The sequence below is a fragment of the Leucopleurus acutus genome, assembly GCF_964270905.1.
Source record: "Leucopleurus acutus genome assembly, chromosome: 2".
Taxonomy (NCBI): Eukaryota; Metazoa; Chordata; class Mammalia; order Artiodactyla; family Delphinidae; genus Leucopleurus; species Leucopleurus acutus.
The window spans coordinates 179,253,700-179,277,952 of record NC_139143.1 but is presented as its reverse complement, the minus strand read 5'-3'; the positions used below and the strand labels follow the sequence as shown (position 1 = coordinate 179,277,952).

General features: G+C 55.4%; 1 protein-coding gene across 1 annotated transcript in view; it reads right to left on the bottom strand.

The window, feature by feature from the left end:
- ALDH4A1 (aldehyde dehydrogenase 4 family member A1) overlaps positions 1 to 24,253 on the bottom strand; it is a 32,484-nt gene extending 8,231 nt beyond the window's left edge. The window contains exons 1-9 of the mRNA XM_082832752.1: positions 24,164 to 24,253; positions 14,116 to 14,209; positions 13,328 to 13,420; positions 6,696 to 6,743; positions 5,709 to 5,864; positions 3,995 to 4,144; positions 3,842 to 3,916; positions 2,533 to 2,720; positions 15 to 88 (exon numbers count right to left, since the gene is read on the bottom strand). Coding sequence (XP_082688878.1) covers positions 15 to 88; positions 2,533 to 2,720; positions 3,842 to 3,916; positions 3,995 to 4,144; positions 5,709 to 5,864; positions 6,696 to 6,743; positions 13,328 to 13,420; positions 14,116 to 14,209; positions 24,164 to 24,228 — 943 coding nt within the window. The 5' untranslated portion in view covers positions 24,229 to 24,253. The remainder of the gene's footprint in view (positions 1 to 14; positions 89 to 2,532; positions 2,721 to 3,841; positions 3,917 to 3,994; positions 4,145 to 5,708; positions 5,865 to 6,695; positions 6,744 to 13,327; positions 13,421 to 14,115; positions 14,210 to 24,163) is intronic.

Genomic DNA, 24,253 nt, shown 5'->3' with positions numbered 1-24,253 from the left:
AGAAGGGCCCTTACCTCCGGCCAGGCGCGGGAAGGTGTGGAACCGGTCCAGGTTCTGGGCCACCTGCTTCCACAGGTGTTTGAAGGTGCTAAAACCAGAGGACAGGGCAGTGACTAGGGAGCCGGGCTCAGGCACCTGAGAGGGTGAGAGGCCTGGGGGGTAGGGAGCAGGCCCTAGCAGAGGAAGAGGCTGGAAAGCCCAGGGAGGAGCGCTAGGGGCAGCAGCCCCACAGGAGGCGGGCAGGGGTCACAGCGGTGGTGGTGGTGGGGATGGGGATGGGGATGGGGAACCAAGTAGGTGGGAGCAGCTGGAAATGGACTGCGTTCTGGGCTTACAAGGAGGGAGCAAGGGGAGGCCTGGCGGCAAGATAGTGCAGAGAAGGGCCAGGCTTTGAGGCCAGGGGATGCCGGGTTTGAGTCCTGACTCAGGCATACACGGTTGTGTGATCTTGCGACCATCGCTTAACCTCCGTGAGCCTCAAATTCCGTGCCATGTCTGGGAACTGGAAAGAACAATTCCACCTGGCAGGGCTGTTTTGTGGTGGCTCTAATGTGAGTCAAGTGCTTGGGACAGTGCTGGCTATGCTATGGGTGCCTGATGGGGACAGGCACCACCGTGGTCTGCGAGGGGCACCACGAGCTCACGCCCAGGCTCCAGAGAACCAAAGAGGGTCCTGGGAGAGGCAGCTCAGGCCCCTACCTCCTCCCTGGGCTCCAAGTGTGACCAACCTCAGCACCACAAAACAATAAAAATGCTAATCACCAGGGAGCTGGCGACACAGTAGCTAATACTAATTTATGGCTTTCCTACCTTTAAGCCCGCTGCTCATCAGAGCATGGCAAATGGGGGCCAGGCCCGCTCCACCCGCTAATAGGCAGAGACCCATGGGGCCCGTGGCTGGCAGAGCGGGCCTTTTGGAAAACAGCCCTCCTCAGCAATTCTAACGCTGCCACCGCCACCCGGCAAACCTTAGCAGGGGTTGCTGTTGCAAGGGAGCCTGAGGCCAGGCAGAGAGGGCGAGAAGCCACCGCAGGTGTCCCTAGGATACCTGGAAGGCCCGGAGTGCAGACCCCAACATCTCCACCCAGATGGCCCATGGGGACCTCAAACTCGAAGTGACCACCATGTGATTCATCTTTTTCCCTAGGCTCCCAGGTGCCCAGCCATCTGGGTTGCCCACCTTGGTGAACGATGCCCACCTCCTGCCCCGAGCCTGGATGTTCCCACTGAACACCCCCAACCTTGACCCCACAGACAGGTGATCGAGTGTCCCTGATACTTCCTCACTTGAATCAGCCCTCCTCACCCCGTTCCCACGACTCCACCCGAGTTTAGGCGCCCACCATCCCTCCCCGGACGTGGACGCCTCCTAACCTGCCTCCTGCTTCTACCCACCGGAGACTTGTGCTCAGAGTAGCCAGAGCGATCATCTAGATCAGAGGCTGCATACGCAGGGGCCCGGAGGGGCCGGACAGAGAATGAGCGAGGCCGTCCAGGTAGGCAGAGGCCCAGGGCCTGTCACGACGGGGGGAACCAGAGACCTCCCACCCGCCTCCAGCCAACGGTGCCACATGGAAATGCAGGCCCAGTGGGACCAGGTTCTTAAGAGAGGCCCAGTATTTGGATTTTTACAAGAAACTGTCCCAATGGTACAAGGTTGGTCCATCCCTATTAGGAGTCAAAGAACACAGAGCCACTTGCCAGGGCCAACTGGAGACCTACCGTCTGCAATCCCTGTTTGAAACAAAAGAAGTCTGATTAAGCCACGCCCCCTGCATGTAACTTTCCGTGGCTGCCATCATCTTCAGGATAAAGTCCAGACACCTTAGCAGGTTCATGGGGCCTTATAGTCACAACGACTAAATCCCCCAAGAGGTAGGCCCTTGCCCACTCCACGTGTTCACTGCCCAGTCTTAGCACCGGCAGAGCCTGGTACACATGGGGGCTCGATCAACACCAGCTGAGTGAGTGAGTGAGTGAATGAGCAGTTGTGATCGAACCATATCCTGCCCCCACCCTCTGACCCTCGGCCCCCAGCTCCACACTCCAGCCCCACGGGACCACGTCCACAGCCCAGAGCCCAACAGCTTCAGCCTTATGCCTCTGCATATGCTGTTCCCCCTCCTAGAACGCTCTCCTCCACCTCTGCCTGGCCTACTCGTCTGCTTAGATGCCACCTCCTCCAGGAAGCCTTCCTGACTCTCCTCCTCCAGTTTATCCCAAGCTCCTTCGTGCCCTTTCCAGGGATGGTAGTGGCATCGAAATCCATATCACTAAACAACTGTAGGTCACTTCCAGCCTGTCACACTCCTTCCTGTCCATTAACTAGTTTGGCCTTCACGATTACTCTGCAAGGTAAGAATCATGACTACTCTCATACAGGTGAAGAAACAGGCTCAGGGAGGTGAAGTGGCTCACCCAGGGCCACACAGCACCTGACCTCTGGGCTCACAGCCCCAGCTCCCGGACAGAGGTCACGAGGTCTGGTAAGCGTCCCCAGGCCACCCTGCCCACCGCACCTCGGGGACTTACGGCACGCTGCCTGTGAAGTTGATGCCACACAGGTGCTCTGAGCTGGTGACAGTGTCCCCAAACGTGGGCCCATCAGCTGGCACAAACTGGATGATGTTGGGGGGCAGACCGGCCTCCCGGAGGATGCGGTAGACGGCATAGCTGGCCAGCATGGCAGTGTCACTGGGCTTCCACAGGACCACGTTGCCCTGCCCGGGAGGCACAGTGATGACTCATGAGGTCAGGGGCCGCCAGCCCCAACTCCCACCCTACCCTGAAGCATGGTCATCCCTCACCTGGAGCCACCAGGACCCCATGCAGGCCAGGATATCCCCTACCCAGCCCCATTCCTACAGGTGCCCAGGTGCTGCACACCAGGCCCTAGAAGCCCTTGTCAGTGAGCTCACACCCTGCCCGGTCTGCTCCCACACTCTGGTTACGAAAGCCTCCCTTCCTCCGGAAGCCTGTGCCCACTGGTCCTGCCAGCACCCCTTGGGCAGGTCTGTTCTGGGTGTTTCCAACTCGCTGGGTGCTCACGGGGCGAGGCTGGGCAAGTGCTCACAGGGCTCTGTCTGCACGTGTCCTGGACGAGGGCACGTGGGTGCCGGGTGTGTGTGCGTCTGTCTGAGTGCAGAGGCACGAGGATGGCCCTGTGCACGAGCACGCTTCCAGATCACCCAGCTGCCCGACAGCTGTCAGCCCTCCTCCTGCTGCGCCCCGAGCCACCCAGGACCTCCGCGGGTAGGGCTGCATCTCCCCCATCGATTGGGAGCCGATGGCCACCTTCACCCTGATAACGACAGTGGAGCCCACCAACTTCAAGACCACCTGCCCAGAGACAGACCAAGCCCAGATCCGTACCCGTCCCGTCATTTGCTAGCCTTGCAACCCTGACAAATAAGTCGCCAGGCACAGAGCAGGCGCTCAAAGGTGGGCTGTAAGTATCATCATTAGTAGCAGCCCCTGTATAACGCTAAGCCCGCGCCGGGCCAGACCTGCCTGGCGTTAGATGTGTCACAAGCGTGGCCTCCTTTGCTCCTCATGACCCTGTAATGTAAGCTTTTCTTTTACTTCCACATTGTAGGTGAGGAAACTGCCTCAGAGGAGGGCGGGGACTTGCCTGGGGTCACCCAGACAGAGTGGGGCAAAACTGGGACCCAGACCAGCCTCTGACCCCCAAGCCTTTTCCACAGTCCCCAGCTGCCTCCACTTTCTGTGCTTCTCCCCGCGACGAGGGCTGGGATCCCAGGGGCTCTGACGTGGCCTCCTGTCTGTTGACAGAGGAGTGATGACCCGTTCCCGCCACGCCCGCCTGCTGCCCACAGCTCACCATCAAGGCTGGCGCCCCCGCCAGGTTGCCGCCGATCGCAGTGAAGTTAAAGGGGGAGATGGCTGCCACGAAGCCCTGGGGAGGGAGGAGGTGGTGAGGCCAAGCCCAGGGCTTCCAGCAGCCCCCAACCCCCGCTCCACCACCTGGGGGTACCTCCAGCCCCCGGTACACCACGCTGTTGGTGCTGGGCGGCACACTGATGGGCTGCTCCCCCTCCAGCTCCACGGCAAACTTGGCGTTGAATCGGAAGAAGTCAATGAGTTCAGCCGCGGCATCGATCTCTGCTTGGATCACCGTCTTCCCCTGTGAGGCGGGAGGGCCGGGGGGTCAGTGGTGGAGGACGTGCCTCCCAATAGCCCTCTTCTGACACTGGACCCTGAGTCCATGGTGACACTGGGTTGCAGGTGCATTTGGGCCAAGAACCAGGAGACCTGAGGACTGTAAACATTTCCTTAGACTGTCTGTTCCTCCTGACGGCGAACGTGAGCCGTGAGGAAAGGACTCTGGGCAGCAAGAATCGGGCTTTCTCGGGTCGGGCGGCCCCTCCTTGGGTCACTGGCAGCTGCTAACCCTGCTCAGGACGCACAGCAGGGGAAGCTGAGCTAAGACACACTGCCTCCTGCTCTGTGTGGCCACCATGCTTCCTACAAGCTCCTGAGTCTTAAGTCAAATAAAGAGGCACCTTCACCTGGTCTTGGAGTGTGTGCGCCTCTTTCTGCCCAGCTGTGGCTCACCTGGGACACTCTGGAGCCCGACACCCACCCCAGGGGCTCTGCTGAATCAGGAGACACTTAGCCGGGTGTGGAGCTGTCATACCAGCTCCGTGCAGCAGAGGGCGCTCTCACTACGTGATGGCGAACCCGGAAGAGCGCTGGGGTCACCCAAACCCCCTAAGGCGAAATTAACCCTCTCTCAACTGCTAATGCCACTCCCTGGCTCAACATGCATTCAACTCAAAAAACATCTATCAGGCACTTCTGTGACTCCAGGAAGACACGGTGCAAGACACAGGAAGACAGAGAACACTAGCATGTGATCACAATGCCCAAAAAACTTGTAAAGGGGAAACAAACACAAAGTAAGTCATTACACCCCCATGGAATCTGAGCTATAACCGACAGAGGAACAGCATGTTGGGGAAGGGGGGCGGGCACAGAGGTAGGACAGATCGTTATGAACTAAGAAGGTTCTAGAAGCCTCACAGAGGAGGCGCTATCTGGGCTAGACCTTGACAGTTAAGAGTTCATGAGGCAGAGAAGACAGGGAGCATTGCAGGCAGGGGACCCGGGGCAGAGGCAGGAGATGGGATGCTTGAGGTGTCCAGGAGCCTTGCTAGGTCCAGGCTGGTGACATCATGGGCGGGATGGCCTGGCAGGAAAGGGCAGAGCAGCTGGTGAGCTGGACAGAGGTGGGAATGGAAGGGCTCTGGGAGCTGGCTCAGGACTTGGGACGTGACCCTCAGCCAGAGAGAGAGAGATCTCGGTGGTTCATAAGGCTAGCGTGACCTGCTGGAGGTGTCACAGAAACCGCTCTGAGGGCTGCAGAGGTCTGATGGAGCCTGGAGGACCGCGTAGGGCAACTGTCAGTCCAGGCAAAGCACGACAAGGGCCTGGCCCAGGGCGGGGACAGAAGTGGATGGGAGGGGCCATTTCCAGAGTAGGACACGCAAAGCGTAGTTCAATCCACCTTGTCTACAAAGTATATAGGTCTGTCCCCTCTCCGAGGCCTGGTCCCTCAAGGACACCTCCTGGGCTCCCGCACGCAGAGCAGGTCTGGGCACCCAGAAGTCACTCAGCTGACGCCTGCTGAATTGGATGGGGTACGACTGCCTCCCCTACATCCCTGGTTGTGCCAGTGGGCATCTCACCTGTCCCACCATGGTCTTGGCCAGGACTTCTGCCCTGCGCGGCCCGCTGAGCATATCTGCTGCCTTTAGGAAGACCTGGGCCCGGTCTGCAACAGGCTTCAGGTCCCACTCTTTCCTAGCAGCCAAGGCGGCCTCGATGGCTCTGTGAAGCAGGGCCTGATGAAGAGGGAAAGGTTGGGGGCTTCCTCCTGCAGCAGGAAGGGTCCCAGAGGAGCGAGGGAGGGAGAGATCTGGAGGTCACTCTTCACCCAGGGAAGACCCCTGGCTCCCTCGGCCCTCAGCCCCCTCCCCCTACAGCAGCAGACGCCATGTCCCATGGCCAGCTGGGCTGCCCCAGGCTCCGAGCCTCCTCCTGCTCAGTCTGGAGGAGTCCGAGGGGCCTGCCAGGTAGGGCAACATGCCAAGGACCTGCTCCATTCTCTCTCGTGGTCTCATCAGGGCCTCCTCTTACTCCTGGGGCCTGGTGCTCCTGAACCCGCTGTCCAGAGCCTCCAGCCCTTGAGGTCCGGGCCTGACCTTGCCCGTGCCAGGCCAGAACTGCAGCCAGAGACAGACACCTGCCGCTGGCATCCCAGCTGCCAACTGCCCTCATCACCACGTGACACCAGCGCCTTGACCCCGTGGCCTCTCGCTGGCCCTCCCTGATGCCAATTCTCTGCCCGGCTTTCCATCCACGATGCCTCCAATTTCCCTGACTCAGCCTTCCAGCCCCCCCTCCCCCTCCCTAAATCAGGGAAGCCTCACAAGGGGCATGTGCGCGGATGTCCCAGCCCTGGCCAAGGCAGCTCATGAGGCGCAAGGTAACCCCGGCACGCCTGGCCCAGTCAAAGACACGTGCCCGGGGACGCCCTCAGTGCCAGCCGCCCCCCGGACACCCCCACCCTCCATGGCCCGAGAGGGGAGCAGTGACTGACCTCTACCCCCATGGCAGCAACTAACCGGACAAGACGGGGTAGCACCCCAACCCCAAAGTCGCCAGGGACTCACCTTGTCTGCATAGCAGAACTTGGCCACCTTGTGTCCATGGTTAAAGGGCTGGAAGAAGAGAGAAGAGTGAGGTCGCTGTCCAGGAGGGAGGTGCCAGGTCAGGTGGGGATGGAGCCAGGCTCAGAGCTGGCATTCCAGGCCACTTGCTCTCTGCCCTCCAATCCCCATGATGCCTTCTCCAATCGCCCAGGCCCACGCTGACCTCTCCACCTTGAGAGTTACAGGGGCACCTGCTGTTTGATGACCTCTGGAAGGTTCACGGTGCAGGAGAAAGGTATGAACAGAACAGTCTTTGAGGGAAAGCATGGACGTTTGGGTCAGACATAGGTTCGAATCCCGGCTCTGCCCCCTACTAGCTGTGCAGCTTTCTGTAAGCTGACTTTCCTTCTCCAAGTCTCCCCATCAGGGAAAGCACGGAGAGGAGGACCAAATGGGGTCACAGGTGAAAAGTCCTCCAACATAGCTCCTGCCCTTACACCTGGGTCTGGCGTGAGGCTCGGTGGTGGGCTGTCACCACGGGAGGCCCTAGGCGATGCACTGCGTTGTGAAACACTCAGGATTTCTGCCACCCCCCAAGGCCCTAAAGGAACAGAGCAACTGCTTCTCGAGCCCCGTGCTTGGGACCCAGATTAACTCATCTAAAAGGGATGAAACCCCAACAGACGTTTACAAACAACCCGGCAGTGCTGAATGTCAGCCTGGGCAACAAGGTGGGGGAAACACCACTTCTTTCCCGACCTATTTTTTACACCATAATTATCAGCACTTTCGCCACCTGTAAGTCTTCCAATGGACTGTTTAGGGCCTTCCTGTCTAATAAGGCAGCCGCTAGTCACACATGCCTACTGGAACTTCAACTCACGTGGCACAAGCCAGGTTTCATGTGGTCAATAACCACGTGGGGCCGGTGGCTGCCGAAGAGGACAGAGCAGATTCAGAACATTTCCACCATCATCTCAGAACGTTCTACTGGGCAGCACTGGTCTGGTCTGAGTGCAAAGTGGCCTCCCCGGCATGGTCACCTGTATCCTGTCTATAGCTGAGATTGGCCTGTGAGCCTCAGGGGCCGAGAAGCTGGGGACCCGGGCCCTTCTATTCAGCACATCCAATCCCAGTGGACTGCGGACACCGCAAGTCAGCAATACATCCCGGTAACAGAGCTCCTGCCCTCACGCCGCCACGGCCCCAAATGCCAGGGCTGCAAGGATGACACGTGGCCAGGTCAGTGAGGTGGTATGGGAAACGAAAACCGGAAGTGCCCACCAGGGGGTTATCAAAATCCCAGGGTCTGGAAAAATACTCAGGTGCTGCAGTGGCCATGGAGGCCGGCGGCGCTGCAGGTGAGGTCGGGCTCTGGGCGGTTACAGAGACCAGGTGAGCGAGGCCGTGGGAGCCGCTCTGGGCTGACACCTGGCACACACCCGTGCAGACCTGCAGAGCCTGCAGACCCCAGGCTGTGCTGACGCTCCAGGTGTGGGCCCTCTGGTTGCTGATCCAGCTGCAGGGGCTCTAGGATGCCTCTGTGGGTGACCCCTGCCCCAGGCCACCTACGGAATCCTCAGAGTAGGGGCCCTGGGCCCACCCCCTTAACCCTGCACATGCTGCTCAGGGCTCCATCTGGACAGATGTGTGCTCAGCCCATTTGCAAAAGGGCCAGCCCTTCACTCCCCTAAATCAGAGCCCTGTGAGTTTCCTGATCCGTCCAAAGCACATGCCAGTTCCTGGCTTCATAAACTCCAAACAGGTGGGTTTCTTAGGCCAACGTCATCATGGGGCTTGGAGCCCAGCTTCCCACCCTAGCCCACCGTTAGCCCCTAAACCGCCTTGTGGAGAAATCCATCAGGAATAACGGAAGATGCTGTGTGGACCCCTCAGGATCTTTCCTGCCTGTGGACAGGACTCAGTGATATCACAAAACCCCACATGGCACCTGCGTGAGAACTGGGGTGGGTTAGCAGAAAGTCTCTTGACAAGGTAGTGAATAACTTCCAGTGGTTAAAAACAGTTCTGCCTCTCACTTCTTTTTAACTAGCTTTTTTTTTCTTTTTTTTTTTTTTTTTTTTTTGCGGTACGCGGGCCTCTCACTGTTGTGGCCTCTCCCGTTGCGGAGCACAGGCTCCAGACGCGCAGGCTCAGCGGCCATGGCTCACGGGCCCAGCCGCTCCGCGGCATGTGGGATCTTCCCGGACCGGGGCACGAACCCGCGTCCCCTGCATCGGCAGGCGGACTCTCAACCACTGCGCCACCAGGGAAGCCCTTAACTAGCTCTTTTTTACATGAACTAGCTGCAGGCCCCTGGTTAAGGAACACTGATAGTTACTGTCAAAGCTAACATTAGTCAGTTTCCCGCACGCAGAGGCACCAAGTGTTTGACACGGATTAATCCGTTGAACCCTGACGACATCCCTCCGTGGCGTGATTGTTACCCCATTTTACATATGAGAAAGCTGAGGCACAGAGAGGTCAAGCAGCTCAAAGATACATAACCAGCAAGTGGGCAGAAAGGGGCCTCCTCACGGTGACTAGGGTGGGATGCAGCTGGGTCTTAGGAAGATCCGAGAAGCCCAGCCTGAAAACCCTGAGGCTCCTTCTCCTTTGCCTCTGCTCCTCTAGAGCTGGTGTCCTGCATCTCTCAACAGACCCGCTTCCTTAGTTTCTCTCATCCTCTGTGGGGAGGTGTTCAATGCCCTCCCCACAGCTCCCAGCCCTGCAAAGAAAGATGCTTGTGGCTGGTTCCAAGTTTCCAGGGCAGGTAATTCCGACTGGCCCAGCTGGGGTCAGGTGCCCATCCCTGGACCCAGCATCCCTCAGGTAGCAGCACCACACGATTTCAAAGGCTGCCCTGGCTCACCGCATGGGGGCAGGCGAGGAGCTCATCAATTTGAGCAGACACGGCCCCCCACCCCAGACGCCCACTGCACCTCTCTACCTCGCATGGAACCCTCAGTGCTTTGTTCCAAGCTGTTCCCCGGCCTCCCAGACCACCCACCTGCTGTGGGCTCCTCATCGTGGCCCTCCACCCACCTTCCCATCCCAGCTCCCTGGCTGCCCATGGGAACCTGGCCCTCCAAACATCTATGTCCGGACTCACTTCTTCTGCCAAGCCCACACTCCTAATCCCTCCTCTGTCCTGAAATCAGAAAGCATTCCAGCGAGCAATGGGCTTTTCCGGAAAGTCTCACCCTCCTTAACCCCCTCCAATGGCTCCCTGGGCTCTTGGAAGAGGCTCTTAACCACAGCCAACAAGACCCACACGTGGGACTTCCCTGGTAGCACAGTGGTTAAGAATCCGCCTGCCAATGCCGGGGACATGGGTTCGGGCCCTGGTCCGGGAAGATCCCACATGCCGCGGAGCAACTAAGCCCGTGCGCCACAACTACTGAGCCTGCGCTCTGGAGCCCGCAAGCCACAACTACTGAGCCTGCGTGCTGCAACTACTGAAGCCCGCGCACTGCAACTACTGAAGCCCACGAGCCTAGAGCCCGTGCTCTGCAACAAGAGAAGCCACCACAGTGAGAAGTCCATGCACTGCAACAAAGAGTAGTCCCCGTTCACTGACTCACTGACGCAGCCAAAAATAAACACATAAATAAATAAATAAAAGAACCACACCCGAATCCTCTGGCCCCACCGGCTTCCTCTCTGTTCTGCAGCTCACCCAGCCCCCTCCTGACTCTGCACCCACAGACCCCTCTGCTGACGATGAGTCCCCAGCCCATCTTCATCCCTGGGGTTCAACTCAGATGTCACCTCCTCAGAGAGGCCTGTGGACCACCTTGTCTTACGTGGCCTCGCATCTCCAGCCCATCACCAGTGCCTTCCACAGCCCCTCTCACCATCTGGAATTGTTTGTTTCTTTGCTGACATGTACACCAATCTCACTCTCCCCTAGGTCAGCACCATGAGGGCAGAGCCATGTGCCATGCTCACCGCTGTGTCCCAGCCCTAGGTCTGGGGCCGAGGAGGCTTGGATGGATGAATGGATGGATGGGTGGGTTTTATTATCATGATTTACAAGTACCCCTCCTAGAAAGAGCTAAAGTCAGCCTTTTGGAAACTGTTTTCCAACTTCAAACAGGTTTCTAGCTAATAATGCCATAGAGTAAACCACTTCGTTTACATACCGTGGCATTTATTTTGCAACTGGTTCCATTTGCACAAAGCTGGAAACTCCCAATGTATCCATAAAATCAAAACGTATATATAGGGCTTCTCTGTCGGCCCAGTGGCTGAGAATCCGCCTGCCAATGCAGGGGACACGGGTTCGATCCCTGGTCTGGGAAGATCCCACATGCCACGGAGCAATTAAGCCCATGCGCCACAACTACTGAGCCTGCGCTCTAGAGCCCGTGAGCCACAACTACTGAGCCCGCGTGTCGCAACTACTGAAGCCCACGCGCCTAGAGCCCATGGTCCGCAACAAGAGAAGCCACCGCAGTGAGAAGACTGCACCGCAAAGAAGAGTAGCCCCCGCTCGCTGCAACTAGAGGAAGCCTGTGTGCAGCAACAAAGACCCAACACAGCCAAAAATAAATAAATAAAAAAATAAATTTTAAAAAAAGACGTATATATATGTGTACACAAAGACAAATACACACTTCCCTTTTGTTCATAGCCAAGGTGCATATTTGCTTTAAGCCTTTCTGGGCTAAAACTGTCATGACCATAACAAGGGATAAAAAGGGATGGGGTGGTGCCTCTGCCTGGGGTTGGAGCAGACCCAGGGGTTCACCCTCAGGCCACCTTGTAGGGAAGCACCGCAGACTTCCATTCAGCCGTGAGTCCTGGTCAAGATCCCCAACTGTCACCAAAGAACAGCACTCTCACTCTTGAACAGACTGGCAGCAGTATGCGTGCCATTTCTTAACTGTCAAGCCAGACTAGATGCCTCCCAGCGACTTGCTAGGAAAGGCGGGCTGTCTTATCGCTGTCCCATTATCCAGCAAAATCTCCGCGGAGAGAAAGACTTAAGGAGAATGCAGGAGGGACACGCAGACCAGCTACTGCTCTGGCCGGGGCTCTGAGAGGCCTGCCAGGGCCAGAGTGGCAAGAGGGATGAGTGGAGAGGGCTGGGCTGGGGACTGGAGCCGCTAGAGGGTCACCCCACATGCGGGCTCACAGGAAGGCCACTTGTGTGGCCACATCTTCCTTCTCTCAAGAGAAGCCAGACATTTGAATTTGTACATGAAATCGCCCCATGTTTAGGTTTTGGAAACAAAGCTACCAGCTATCGATTTGCAGCCTGAGCTCTGGATGGAAAGCCCACCCCAGCAGTGGCCATGGGGCCTGCAGGGCGACCTCTGGGCATCCTCAGGCACTGGGCTTTGGTGACATCCTCAGCCCACACGACAGTGTGTGAGAAGCAGCCCCACGAAACATCCGTGCGTGAGACGTGTGACTCTTGCGGGGATCTGTCACGTCACTGTGTCCTTCTGACACTTTCAGGAGAAATTTCTCTCTGGGCCCAGTATCGGAAATGGCTGTGCTTCTCCTACCACACAGTGGGGGATTATTTCAGGAACACTCTGACTAGGGCAAATGATGTGTTCTCCTCTCCACTGGAGACCAGGAGGCCTAAAGGCAAGTCTGTGGCCATCTCCAGCAAGTGCCTAGGGCCTCAGGATTTTGACCAGCAGGTCACAGCAAGAATATTATCCTGCTGCCATATACTAACTAACACTCTGCTTTGAAATCCCCTTTAGACAAAGTCAGGGTGTGAATGAATTCACTTGAATCAAAATCAAGGGGATATGGTTCTGGGGAAACTGCAGCCATCATCCCTGTTCCGTATCTAACTGTGCCACCCCAGGAGGGTCACTGATTGTCTCTGAGCTTCTCCCCTGATCTGCAAAATGGGCAGTTAACCTCCTGCTCTTCCAGCCTCCAAGGGGGTTGGCAGGGACTGAGGGAGGAGCTTGTGCAGAGGGGACAGGGTCTCAACAGATGTGTCTGTGGTTGAAGTCTGGGCTCCAACAGGAGGGCTTCTAGGAGGAGGTGACACCTGGCCATGCCCTGGGTGCTTACCTCTGCTGAGCTCATTGTCAGCTAGACCACTGGTTCCCAAATACAGACCAGGACTTTGGTGACTGTCTTTCTTTGGAAGGATTATCTTTTTTTTTTTTTTTTAAAGTATAGTTGATTTACAATATTGTGTTAGTTTCAGGTGTACAGCAAAGTGATTCAGTTATACATTTTTTTTCAGGTTATTTTCCATTACAGGCTATTACAAGGTATCGAATATTGTTCCCTGTGTTAGACAGTGAATCCTTGCTGTTTATCTACTGTATATATAGTAGTGTGTACCTGTTGACGGAAGGATTCTCTTTGATTCTGACATTCTATCCTTGCTTCCTACTCCCTAGGCTGGTGAGTGGGTCAACTTTTCCAAAGCGATGGCAAAGCTGGGAGCAGCTGCTGTTTTTAACTTCTTGGCAGGCGCAATGTTGGCACCTTTTACGAGAGTCCCCTAAGACTGCCTTTGGAAGTTTTATACCAGTGCACAGAATTCAAAATCTTGCAGGGACTCTAAGTCCTTTTGGAGGCAGAGACCCCATGTTGCATGCTTATGTGCTGCCCGAGACACACCCCAGATTCAGGGGAGAGGCTGAGCCCTGCCCGCCCACTGGACTTACAGACACCTGGTACCGCACGTCCGAAGTCCACACCTCCTCGTCCCCCACCACGCACGGGATGGCTTCCGTCCGGCCCTTCAGCTCCTTCAAGGCCTGGGGAGAGGAGGAGAGGTCAGATGAGCACTTCCTTCGCCTCTACTCCCCGCCTAAAACACCGAGGCAGAGTCTGCCAAGGTGGATGCCCAGGAAGGAATGGAAATGAGGAGGGGGCTGGGCGGGGTCTGTGGTCAGAGACGCTGTGATTGCCCCCCAGGGGCGGGGGCAGACTCGGCTCCCACACTGTCACTTCCTGTCCTGCAGGAAGGTAAGGCCAGTGTTGCCAGGTCTTCCCATTAGAGAAAAGATTTAAAAACCCGTGTCTGACACTGGCAATTAATGGGAGAATTCTTTTTTTTTTTTTGGCCACACCTTGCGGCTTTGCGGCTTGTGGGATCTTAGCTCCCCGACCAGGGGCTGAACACACGCCCTCATCAGTGAAGGCGCAGAGTCCTAACCACTGGACTGCCAGGGAATTCCCGGGAAAATGTGTCTAAGCATAAAATATGTGTGGACTTCTGACCCCTGAACTGGCACTCCAAAGAGACCCAGGTTGCCACCCTGCTGCTCCTAGGTCCCCCACCCCGCTCCAGATGCACAGCTCTCCCCAGATTCCCAGTTTCCTCCCGTGGCTGGGAGCAGAGGCAGGAGGGCGTGGGTGGCTGTCGGCACGGAGAGGTATCATGGGGGCTGCTGAAGGCCGTCTCTGCCCCAGGCCCTACACCACTGGGTGCCCCCCACCCTCCCATTACCTTCTGCAGTGCCTCTCGCTCAGGGCTGCCCTGCGTGAATGCCAAGACGGGCTCATTGGCCACCTTCAGGGAGGAGACGTGCTTCCAACACAGCCTGGGGAGCGAGGGTGGGGAACAGAGGTGGACAGGTCAGCAGTGGCCACCACCAGCCCCAGCCCTTCTGTCTCCAACAGGGGGTCCTAGGTTGGCCCAGCATCTTGAAATCCAGGGCAACTATAGAACTGGGGGACGAGAACCAGCCTTGGGATCCAAAACCCAAGTTCAAGTCCAGATCCTGTCACTTTGTGTCCTCGGGCATGTGACCTGCCTCCTCTGAGCCTATTTCTCCACCTACCAAGTGAGAATCATCATAGAAACTCACATGGTTGCCTGAAGTTTTTTTTTATTTTCTTTTGTTTTGTTTTGTTTTGTTTCCCGGCCGCACTGCCCATCACATGGGATCTTAGTTCTGTGACCCGGGGTTGAACCTGTGCCCCCTGCAATGGAAGCGCAGAGTCCTAACCACTGGACCACCAGAGAAGTCCCTGGTTGCCTGAAGTTTAAATTCATAGGTGCAAAACCATGGCTTAGTGTTTTGCACATAGAGAAGTCTTATTCTCCCTTTATTTCCCCACAGTGCAGACTTTCTTCCAAACAGACCCGAGTTACTTCTTTCTCTCAGCAGGAAAGAGCATTCCAGAGCTCGGTCTCATCGGAATGTGAAACAGCTGAGACTCCCTTGGCACAAAGAGCTGAGCTCCGGGTGGGCAAGAAGGGCCAAGAGGTGGGCCGTGAACTTGGAGGAGTACTCTGAGCTCGGTTCACAGACACAGGGAGAGCTGCTGTTGGGGTATGGGCTCTGATTCCTAGGTACTGAGCTCCAAGAACTTGTTCTGCAGACGCCGTTCAACCTTAACCTGTATGACCTCACTGATTAGTGCCCACCAGTGGCCTCCACCCCTAATGTGTCTGGAGGTCCCAGGGTGGGAGGACAGGTGGGTAAGAATCAGTCATTCCACTCACGGAGGTAGAGAACAGACTTGTGGTTGCCAAGGGGGAGGGGGTTGAGGGAGGGATGCAGTGGGAGGTTGGGATTAGATGTGAGCTACCGTATGGATATACGGATAAACAATAGCAAGGTCCTACTGTAGAGCACAGGGAACTATATTCAATATCCTGTGATAAACCATAATGGAAAAGAATATTTAAGAAAAGAAAGTATATATATGTATAACTGAATCACTTTGCTGTACAGCAGAAATTAACACAACACTGTAAATCAATACTTCAATTAAAAAATTTTTTTGTTAATGAAGAATTATTGTTCACAAGTGGTCCCAAGTAAGCCACACAGTATTCTATTGTCTTAATACTGGTGAAAATGGTATATAAACAAATAACATACACTTAAATGAAAAGAGTTGTAAGTACAGCCTTAAAATTTTTCAAAAACAAAACAAGAGTCAGGCATTCCAGAGCTGGAGGAACCCCAGTGGTGGGACTTCCCCTCCAGGCCTCAGTTTCCCCATCTGTAAATGAGGACAACAGTGAGGACAAAGCCCACCTAGGGCACAGGGGGCACATGAGATTTGATAACACCATCGTGGCATCCCAAGGGCCTCGCCAGTGGCACGGTGATAGAAATCAGGTAATTTTGATCCTATAAGTAAAAAGACTAGATCAAGATCAAGAGAAACCTGGATTTGAATCTAGAAAAACCCAGATCTATCTCCCCTGGTGTCAACACCCCACGGGCAGCACCCGTGGGTGGACGAGTCGGATAACTGGTCGCCGAGGTAGGGAGGACACACACCTGGGGGACCATAGGACCTCCAGAGATGAAGGTGTTGGAAGGAACCTGTCATAGGATTTGGGTTATAGAGGGGTAATTTGGGGAGGGTTAAGGAAGCTGGGGCTGGCTCTGGATCAGGAAGCTCGGCAATTCTACGGTGGGGTGAAAGAGTAGCAGTTCCTCACTTGGCGAGGGGAGGGATGCCTGGTACTTTGGGGGTGGCATGGTGACCTCTGTGCTTAGACAAAACTATAGAGGGCCTGTTCTGTCCACTTCATCATGGCCTCCGGTGACCTTATCTGAGGCTGGGTTTCTGCGAGGTTGTTTATGCCCAAGAGATCCAAACACAACGGCTACGAGTACTGGGCACTTTTTTTTCTTACTCACTGAGACAGGGTCTGGGGGCTCAAAGACCCAGCCTGGGAGGCCAGGAGGAAGGACACAAAACCAGGGGCCGTGAGGGCGGGTCCTTCATTGATTCTACAAGGTTACTGGGCACCTGCTCCGTCTCTGGAGGCAACAGCGGTGACCAAGACAGCAAGGCCTGTGGTTGCATGCAGCTGACCTCCAGTGGGGGACGCGGGTAAGAAAGGAACACAGCGGTGACCAAGGGGACAGGAAAATGAGGAACGGGAAGGGCAGGGCTGCTTCAGCAGGGGTGGTCAGGGAGGGCCTCTCGGAGGAGACGACCTCCGTCAGAGACCTGAAGAAGGTCTGAAAAGAGCTGGAAAGAGCGTTCCAGACAGAGGGACAAGCAAGGGGAAAGGCCAGAGCAGGGAGCATGAGTCAGGAAGAGCAGAAAGGGGCCTGTGCAGCGGAAGGGGAGGGAACAGACGGGGGGGGGGGGGGGGGGGGGGGCCGGGTGCCCAGGAGGGCAAAGTGAGCCTTGGGGCTTCCTCCTGCCCCTCCCTCCAGGTCCACCCCAGCCCTACCCACCACACCCAAGGAAGCCAGCAAGCCTCAGGCCCCACCCTTCCCCAAACAGAGGAAGAAATGTGAGGCTCCTTCGCCCTCTGTGGAGCTGGATTCCTCGGTATAACACGGAGACACCCATCTCCTGGGGTTATTCTGGAGATCTGACGAAATAATAATGCAAAGCTACACGTGTGCCTAAAACCTGAAAATCCACACGGCCCCCTTCCACCTACTGCGGTGGGGAAGAATGCAGAGGCCAGAAAATGTCAGCGGCCACAGGTCTCAACAGCCCGGCAGGAAAGGGGAGGGTGGCGTCTACTCCTCCACCCCCCACCACCTGGAAGGTTCCAGATGCCTCTCTCTGGGCCTCAGTAGCAGCGCACCACCACAAAGCAGTGAATCAGATATCACCTGGTCCTCTTCAAGCCAGGAGAGAGCCCCTGCGTGCTGGGCTGGGAGCCAGAAGCGGGGCCACCCAAGCCCCCTCTTGACCCCAAGTCCTGGCAGGTGTGAAAAGCAAAGGCTCTGGAAGCAGACAGAGCCCGGATGGACCCCCACACCTGCTCGAGACCTCAGCACATTATTACAAACTCCGCAGGCCTCTATTTCCTCACCTGAAGAATGGGTGACACCATGTTCCGCACAGGGTCACTGTAAGGATGACAAGCCTTGCCTCTCCTCACCCTTCCTGCTCTTAGGTTTTCCTAAGAAACTGTAAAGGTCTTCCAGAATGTTTACTCCACCAGGCCAGGCTTTCAAAGGCAAAATGGTTCCCAGACACCCCCGAGGATCAGGGGCTGGCCTGGGGGCTCAGCAAACACTGCTGGAATAAACGTAGCCCCGTGTCCCACCAGGGCAGAAGTTCAAAAGGTAGCAGCTACCAGCCCTCCTCTCCCTGTTCCCTCCCAAGCAACGTCAGAACCAGAAATCCTACAGGTCTCTCCCGACCTTCCCCAGGGCAGAGGTCCACTGTGACCTCAGGATCACATGCCCCCGTGGCTTTCTCTCTGCCTGGAAAGTCTCCAGGCCCCGGCCCCACTGTCCATCAGTCTGAACGTAGCTTAGGGAACAGAGACTAGTTCAAAGATCAGCCTGAGTCAACTAGAGCCAAAAATAATCCAAGGATGCCTGACAAACTTTCTTTTTTTTTTTTTTTTTGGCTCATGTGCCCTTTGGGATAACATGAGCACCCTTCCACTGGCTCAGGGAAAGGCAGCGTGAGCCACTTGCAGGACTTGGGGCCTCTACAAGGATCTGCGAGGCCCTTCTAGGCAGGACTGTATTCCCATTCATTCATTCAGTCAGTCAGTCAGCACATATCTATCCCCCATGGCAAGGATGCAGAGATAGCTCAGATGAGGTCAAACAGCTCACCCAAACCATGTGTTCATCACACCTGGCAGGTGCCTGGCTCTGGGACACAGAGGTGAATCCAATCCAACCTTCTTAGGGCAGCTCTCAGCCCTCCCGCTTCAGGAAAGAAGCATACGGCAGAGTCTGAATTTGACTCAGTTTCCCCTAACAACCCGGGGTGCCCCTTCTGCTCACCTGAGGACTTCACAGCCTGGGCCTGAGACCCCAGCTGCCCCTCCTCACCCTCGGCAGGTACCAGGATCTGAGCTAAAAAGGCTGCAACACCAAAACGTAGGCTGCAACACCAAAACATAGCCTGCAGTGGGTGAAATTTAGAGCCTGCAAGCTCTGAAATTTACAAAGGGGAAAACTGAGGGGGCTGCTGCCAGGGGCTGAGCTGCCAGGGGCTGAGCTCCCAGGCCACCCCTTGGCCTCCACCCTGGTCCAAGGCACCATCAGCTTTTGCCTGGACAACTACAACAGTCATTCCGGCTCCACTGACTCCAAGCTCCTCTCAAAACTGCTGGAATAAACTTAGTCCTGCGTCCCACCCAGGGCAGAAGGTCAAAAGGTAGCAGCCACTGGTTTTCATAGTCTTAACATGAAAACATGATCAACACAGAGAGACGGAGGGTAAGTGCTCGGCTCGTAACTTAGTGGCTTCCCATTTTCTTCTACAATAAAGAATCAGAATCCTGGGACTTCCCTGGCGGTCCCGTGGTTAGGACCCCGCGCTTCCACTGCAGGGGGCACAGGTTCAATCCCTAGTCCGGGAACTAAGATCCCGCATGCCACGTGGCATGGCCAAAAACAGAAAAGAATCAGAATCCTTACTGAGGCCTCCAGACTCATTTCCCATCACTCCCTACCCCCTCCCACCTCATCTGCTGCAATCCTGCCACCCTGGTCTCCCCACTCTACCCCACCCCCATCTCCCTCTGCAGGGGATACCAGCCTCACCCTGCCTGGATGGGACCCCTATCAGATCATCTCACAGGTGACAACCCTCATTACAGAGCTCTGACTGTGCTCCCACACTGCCCAGACCACAGTAAGCATATGAAAAATACCTTTAAAACAATTAACACACAAGTGGACACCAGGCCCCCGGGACGGACGGGACTCTCAGGCAATGTTCTTTTGCTGGATGCAGGTCCCCAGCGGCTGGGGTCAGGGCAGCCAAGGCCAAGGAGAGGACTAGAAAGGAAATTGCCTTTGCTTCATTCAGCTTCCAGGCTGTTATCTGGGACCTGATAAGACCAATTCTCCTTATCACTGAGATAAGGCACCAGTGATGGAGGTGAGCTGAGAGAAAGTACAGAGCCCAGGGCAGGGCCAGAAGGGAGGGGCCTGAAGCCCAGGCTGAGCTGCCCTGGAAAACTTCAAAGAACTTCTCTGAAGCATTTACGGCATGCCTCTGGCATAGTGCTAAGTGATGACCGCATTGAATCCACCCTACAAATATATTACCCTGCAAACTCTTATTACACCTATTGTACAGGGAGGACGCTGAGGTTCAGAGATGGTCACAGCTGGTGGAGTGACGGTGCAGGATCTGAAGCCAGGTTCCCTCACTTAGGAGACACGCTTTGGCAGAAGCATGGGGAGCATCTCAGACACCTTTGGCCAGCTGATGGGACAGGTTCATCCTCCTAACCGTCCAGCTGGCACCTCCTCTCTTCCCACCGGAGCAAAGAGGCCACGCTGAGGTGGGGAGGGAAGCTCAGGGCTTTCACTGCATAACAATGCCCGCTAGTGGGGGAGGGGATCAAAATAATGCTTGAAGCAACACATTACGTGTTCTAGGTGCTGGCCACTCTTCAAAGTGCTTTTCGCATATGAATTCGTTTATTCTCCAAGACAATTCCACTATTATCTTTCTTTTCCACGCGGGAACAACAGGCAGCACAGAGAGGTCGAGCAACCTGCCCAGGGCCACACAGCTGCTAAGAGGTAGAGCCAGGATCCACCCCGGGCTGTCCTGTGGGCCATTCCAACAGCAACTGTTCGGCACCTGCTGTGTGCCCAACCAGGTGCCGGGCACCGGAAGCCAAGTTCCCCAGGGTCCGTGTGCTGGTGCCGACTGCTGCCTGAGTGGGGATTTTGACACCTTTAGAAGCAAGTATTATGATCATTGTAGGTTCTACTTATTCTTTTACTCAACTTATTCACAGAGCGCACACTGAGTGCGCTTGTCACGTCATCTCTAACCCTTGTGCTCCATGCCTGTTAACAGGATTATTCCCATTTTACAGACAGGGCACTGAAGGGCCAAAGGAAAGCTGCCTGGGCAAGGCCACAAAGTGCTGGATGAGCGTGCGTTCACCAGGGGAGGACATTCCAGGCAAGAGGCACTGCCCTGGCCACCGCTTGGAGGAGTGAAAGGGCAGGGTATGTCCAGGGAATGGTGGGAGGTACCAGGCCCCCCGCCCTGCACAGCCTCTGCCCATCCCAGGGACGGGCAGGCTGGGACAAGCACTGGGGGGTTTTGAAATGGGGAAAATGAGACAGGCTGGTGGGCTGAGAGGGGTCCAAAGTTACCAGGATTTCTGCAGGGGAATTCCAGCCCGCAAGCCCCCTGACACTGGGGGGGGGGGGGGTGCTGAACTGGAGTCACCTCTGGACCCCGGCACTCAGCGAGGTCTGATACAAGCGTATGTAAGGGACAAAAATTAACATTTATTGTAAGCTTCCTATGAGCCTAGGTTAGTTCTTTTTTTTTTTTTTTTTTTGCAGTACGCGGGCCTCTCACTGCTGTGGCCTCTCCCGTTGCGGAGCACAGGCTCCGGACGCGCAGGCCCATCGGCCATGGCTCACGGGCCCAGCCGCTCTGCGGCATGTGGTATCTTCCCGGACCGGGGCACGAACCCGTGTCCCCTGCATCGGCAGGCGGACCCTCAACCACTGCGCCACCAGGGAAGCCCCCCGGGTTAGTTCTTTTATTTATTAAATTTATATATAAATGTGCATCTTGGCTGTTTCCAAAGAGAATTTGCAGAGGACACCCATGACAAAGTTAATGAAATAGAGCAAAGGGCAGGCAGGTCAGGGTCAAAGGAGACAAAAGGCAATCAACTGGGGGGTCTGGTGTTTACCAGCTTAAGGCCTTGGACAAGTTTTCCTTAACTTCCACAGGCCTCAGCCGTTTAATCCGTGAAGTGGGGATAGTAACACCCACATCATAGGTTGCTGAGGAGCTAAGTAACATCATCCACGTAAAGGTAAATGGTAGCCCGTAGTGACCATCCCTGGGCCATCCGTAAAGGCCAGGCGTTTGTCATGATTGTCTCCCAGACTGGTTGTGATAAATCTCTGTTGGCAGGTAAGGAATCACGTGATCGTTCTTTCATTCACCAAATGTTTGCTGAGGGTTACCAGGTGGCAGTCACAGTTCTAGGCCCTGGGGACATATAATAAGGTAGGTAAGTCTCAAGTGAAAAAGCAAGCTACAAAAATGGATTTGCAGGGGAGCCCATTTTTATGTTGTTTTTCTAAAGCATATATATTCCTGGAATATTAAAAGGCTAGTAATCAAAGTGACAGCAGTGGTTACCTCTGTGTGGTGAGCTGCCGGGCAATTTTTTGTAACCCTTTTTTGCTTTATCCGTACTTTGTACAATGGACACCTACTAATTCAATAAAAAGAAAATGTACAATCAAGAGTATGTTTAAAAATTGGTTGAGATTCCTGGCACTCCAGGCAGAAAGGGAAACACTAGAGAACAGCACCCATCCCAGTTCCCCAAGAGATGGTTTTTCTCAGCTTCATGTACAGGACACTGAGAGAGATCACTAAACATGTCCTGAAGCTGTCTCTCCGTACATGCAGACACGGCATGCCACTGGAGTGTTCTAAATATCTGTCGACTAAATGAACAAGTGACCAAACACCGAAACTGTTCTTCTAGAACCATGGCTCTCAACTAGGAGTGATTTTGCCCCCCAGGTGACAGCTGGCAATGTCTGGAGACATTATTTTGTTGTCACGACTGGGGGATGCTCTGGCGTCTGGTGGGTGGAGGCCAGGGATGCTGCTAAACACCCTGCGATGCACAGGGCAGCCCCCACAGCAAAGGATTATCAGACTCAAATGTTAACACTGCTGAGGCGGGAAACCCGGTCTGGGGCAGCGGGCCAGCTGCTGTATCTGAAGAAGTAACCTGAACTGGCAGATCTGGTTGCAAAACGCTTTCTCGGATTGCAAAATGCTTTTTCTCCGCTCAGGAGGCTTTGTAATTAAGAGCATGAGTCTGGAGTCAGACTGACTGCGATTTTAGTCTCACATTTGTCTGAACAGGCAGATAAGTTTCCCATCTGTAAAATGGTAATAATACAGGGCTTATCTGCACAATCAGGCCTATGGTACCTGATTGCTTGATAACTATTGCTGTTATGAGCTTTTTTTTTTTTTTCAGAATAGGGATTTCTTTCTACCAGATATTAGAGGGGTTTTTGTTTTTTTAATGTTTAAGGCTTTCTTCCCCATTACACTGAAAACTCTTGGAAGGCTCCCATCCACGTGTAAATCCCCTGGGTACACCCCCCCCACCCCACCCCCACCCCACCCCACCCCCACCCCCCCCCCCCCCCCCCCCCCGCGCCGGCCCGCAGCAGTTAGCAAAGCACGTGCACACGGTAGGTACTCAGTAAACAGGTAAATCTATGTGGCTTCCATCTAGGGTCTGAGAGGGATGGTCTCAGAGTGCAGGGAGAGGCCTGCAAATGGGACCACGCTGAGGGTGTAGTGAGCATGGCCCCCATCCTCAGTTTGGAAAAAGAGCCCTTCCTGTCCATGTCCTCCTCCCTGTCCCACTCCCCCATAGAGAATACACAGCAGCGCTGGGACTCATCCATGCCCAGGGCACCCCTGCACCATCCCTTAGGACACTGATTAACTCAGAAAGGGCATAGCTCAGCAGGCAAGACGTAACTGGTGAGTCCTAGAGGTCAGGCAAACACTGGGGGCAGGGGCTGCCCAGCTCTGAAAGGGAGATGGACAGAAACACGGGTCCATAGGGGTGCAGCCTCACCAGACTGTGAGCCCCTCTGGGGCAGGATCTGTGTGCTACCTACCTTCTCCACCAAGCCCAGAGGCAGAAAGGGGATCTGAGAACATTTGTCGCTGAGTGGGCAAGGGTCCAGGAACCCAACTCCACAGTGCGGGGGTTTGCAAATCTGGGTTTGCAGGGCAGCTCCGCTCTGAAACTGCACCTTGGTTTCTTCATCTGTAATTTGGAATAACAGCTACCCCCAGGAGAAGTTTAAATAAGAGTGATAATGATGGTCATGATTAATAGTAACTGGGCACTGCCTATGTGCCAGGCACTGTTCAACGCACTTTTCATGTAGCAACTTATTTATTAATCACCACAATAAGGCACATACCCCAAGTGCGTAGCACAGGTTTGGCACGTTCTACGCACTCCATAAGTATTATTATTCCACCTATCAGAAGAAAGGAGTCCTTTTCTCTGCCCAACACAACTTTTAAAAAGGGGAAGGAGAAAAGAGAGAAATAGAAATGCCGGTAGACAGAAGAGAGGGAAGACCCAGGGAGGGTCCTGAATGTGAGACCGAGGGTGGGGAGGTGAGAAGCGGGGTGTGCTAAAAATAGAGGTGCCCTGGGAGGAAGGCACTGCACTCAGGCGGTGGGCAAATTTCGAAGATCCAGCATCAGGAGAAGGAGAAGTGATTAAGCGGCTAATTTCTAAGCGTGGGAGCCAACAGGGCACCGAGGCACCCCCACCCGCAGCAGGATTCGGGAAGGGGGTCCCCCTAGCTGAAGGAAGAACTTTGGGAGACGAGGGTATAGCAATGGGAGGAAGGCCTGCGTGGGGGTCGGGCGGCATCAGAGGAAGTGACCCCCGGCGGAGGGGAGCCCCTAGGAAACCCGGCGAGGGTCTGGCAGGGAGGGAGTCCGGCTCGGGGGCGAGGGAGCGCCCAACGACTCCCGGGACCCCGGGGCAGCAGGCGCCGCGAGGGGCCTCCCCAGGCCTGGTACTCACTCACCCGGCAGCCCTCCACGGGCGAGCCAGCAGGGCGCGACGGAGCGCGGGCGGCGACAGCAGCAGCATCTTGAGCTTTCGGCACTGCTGTTTG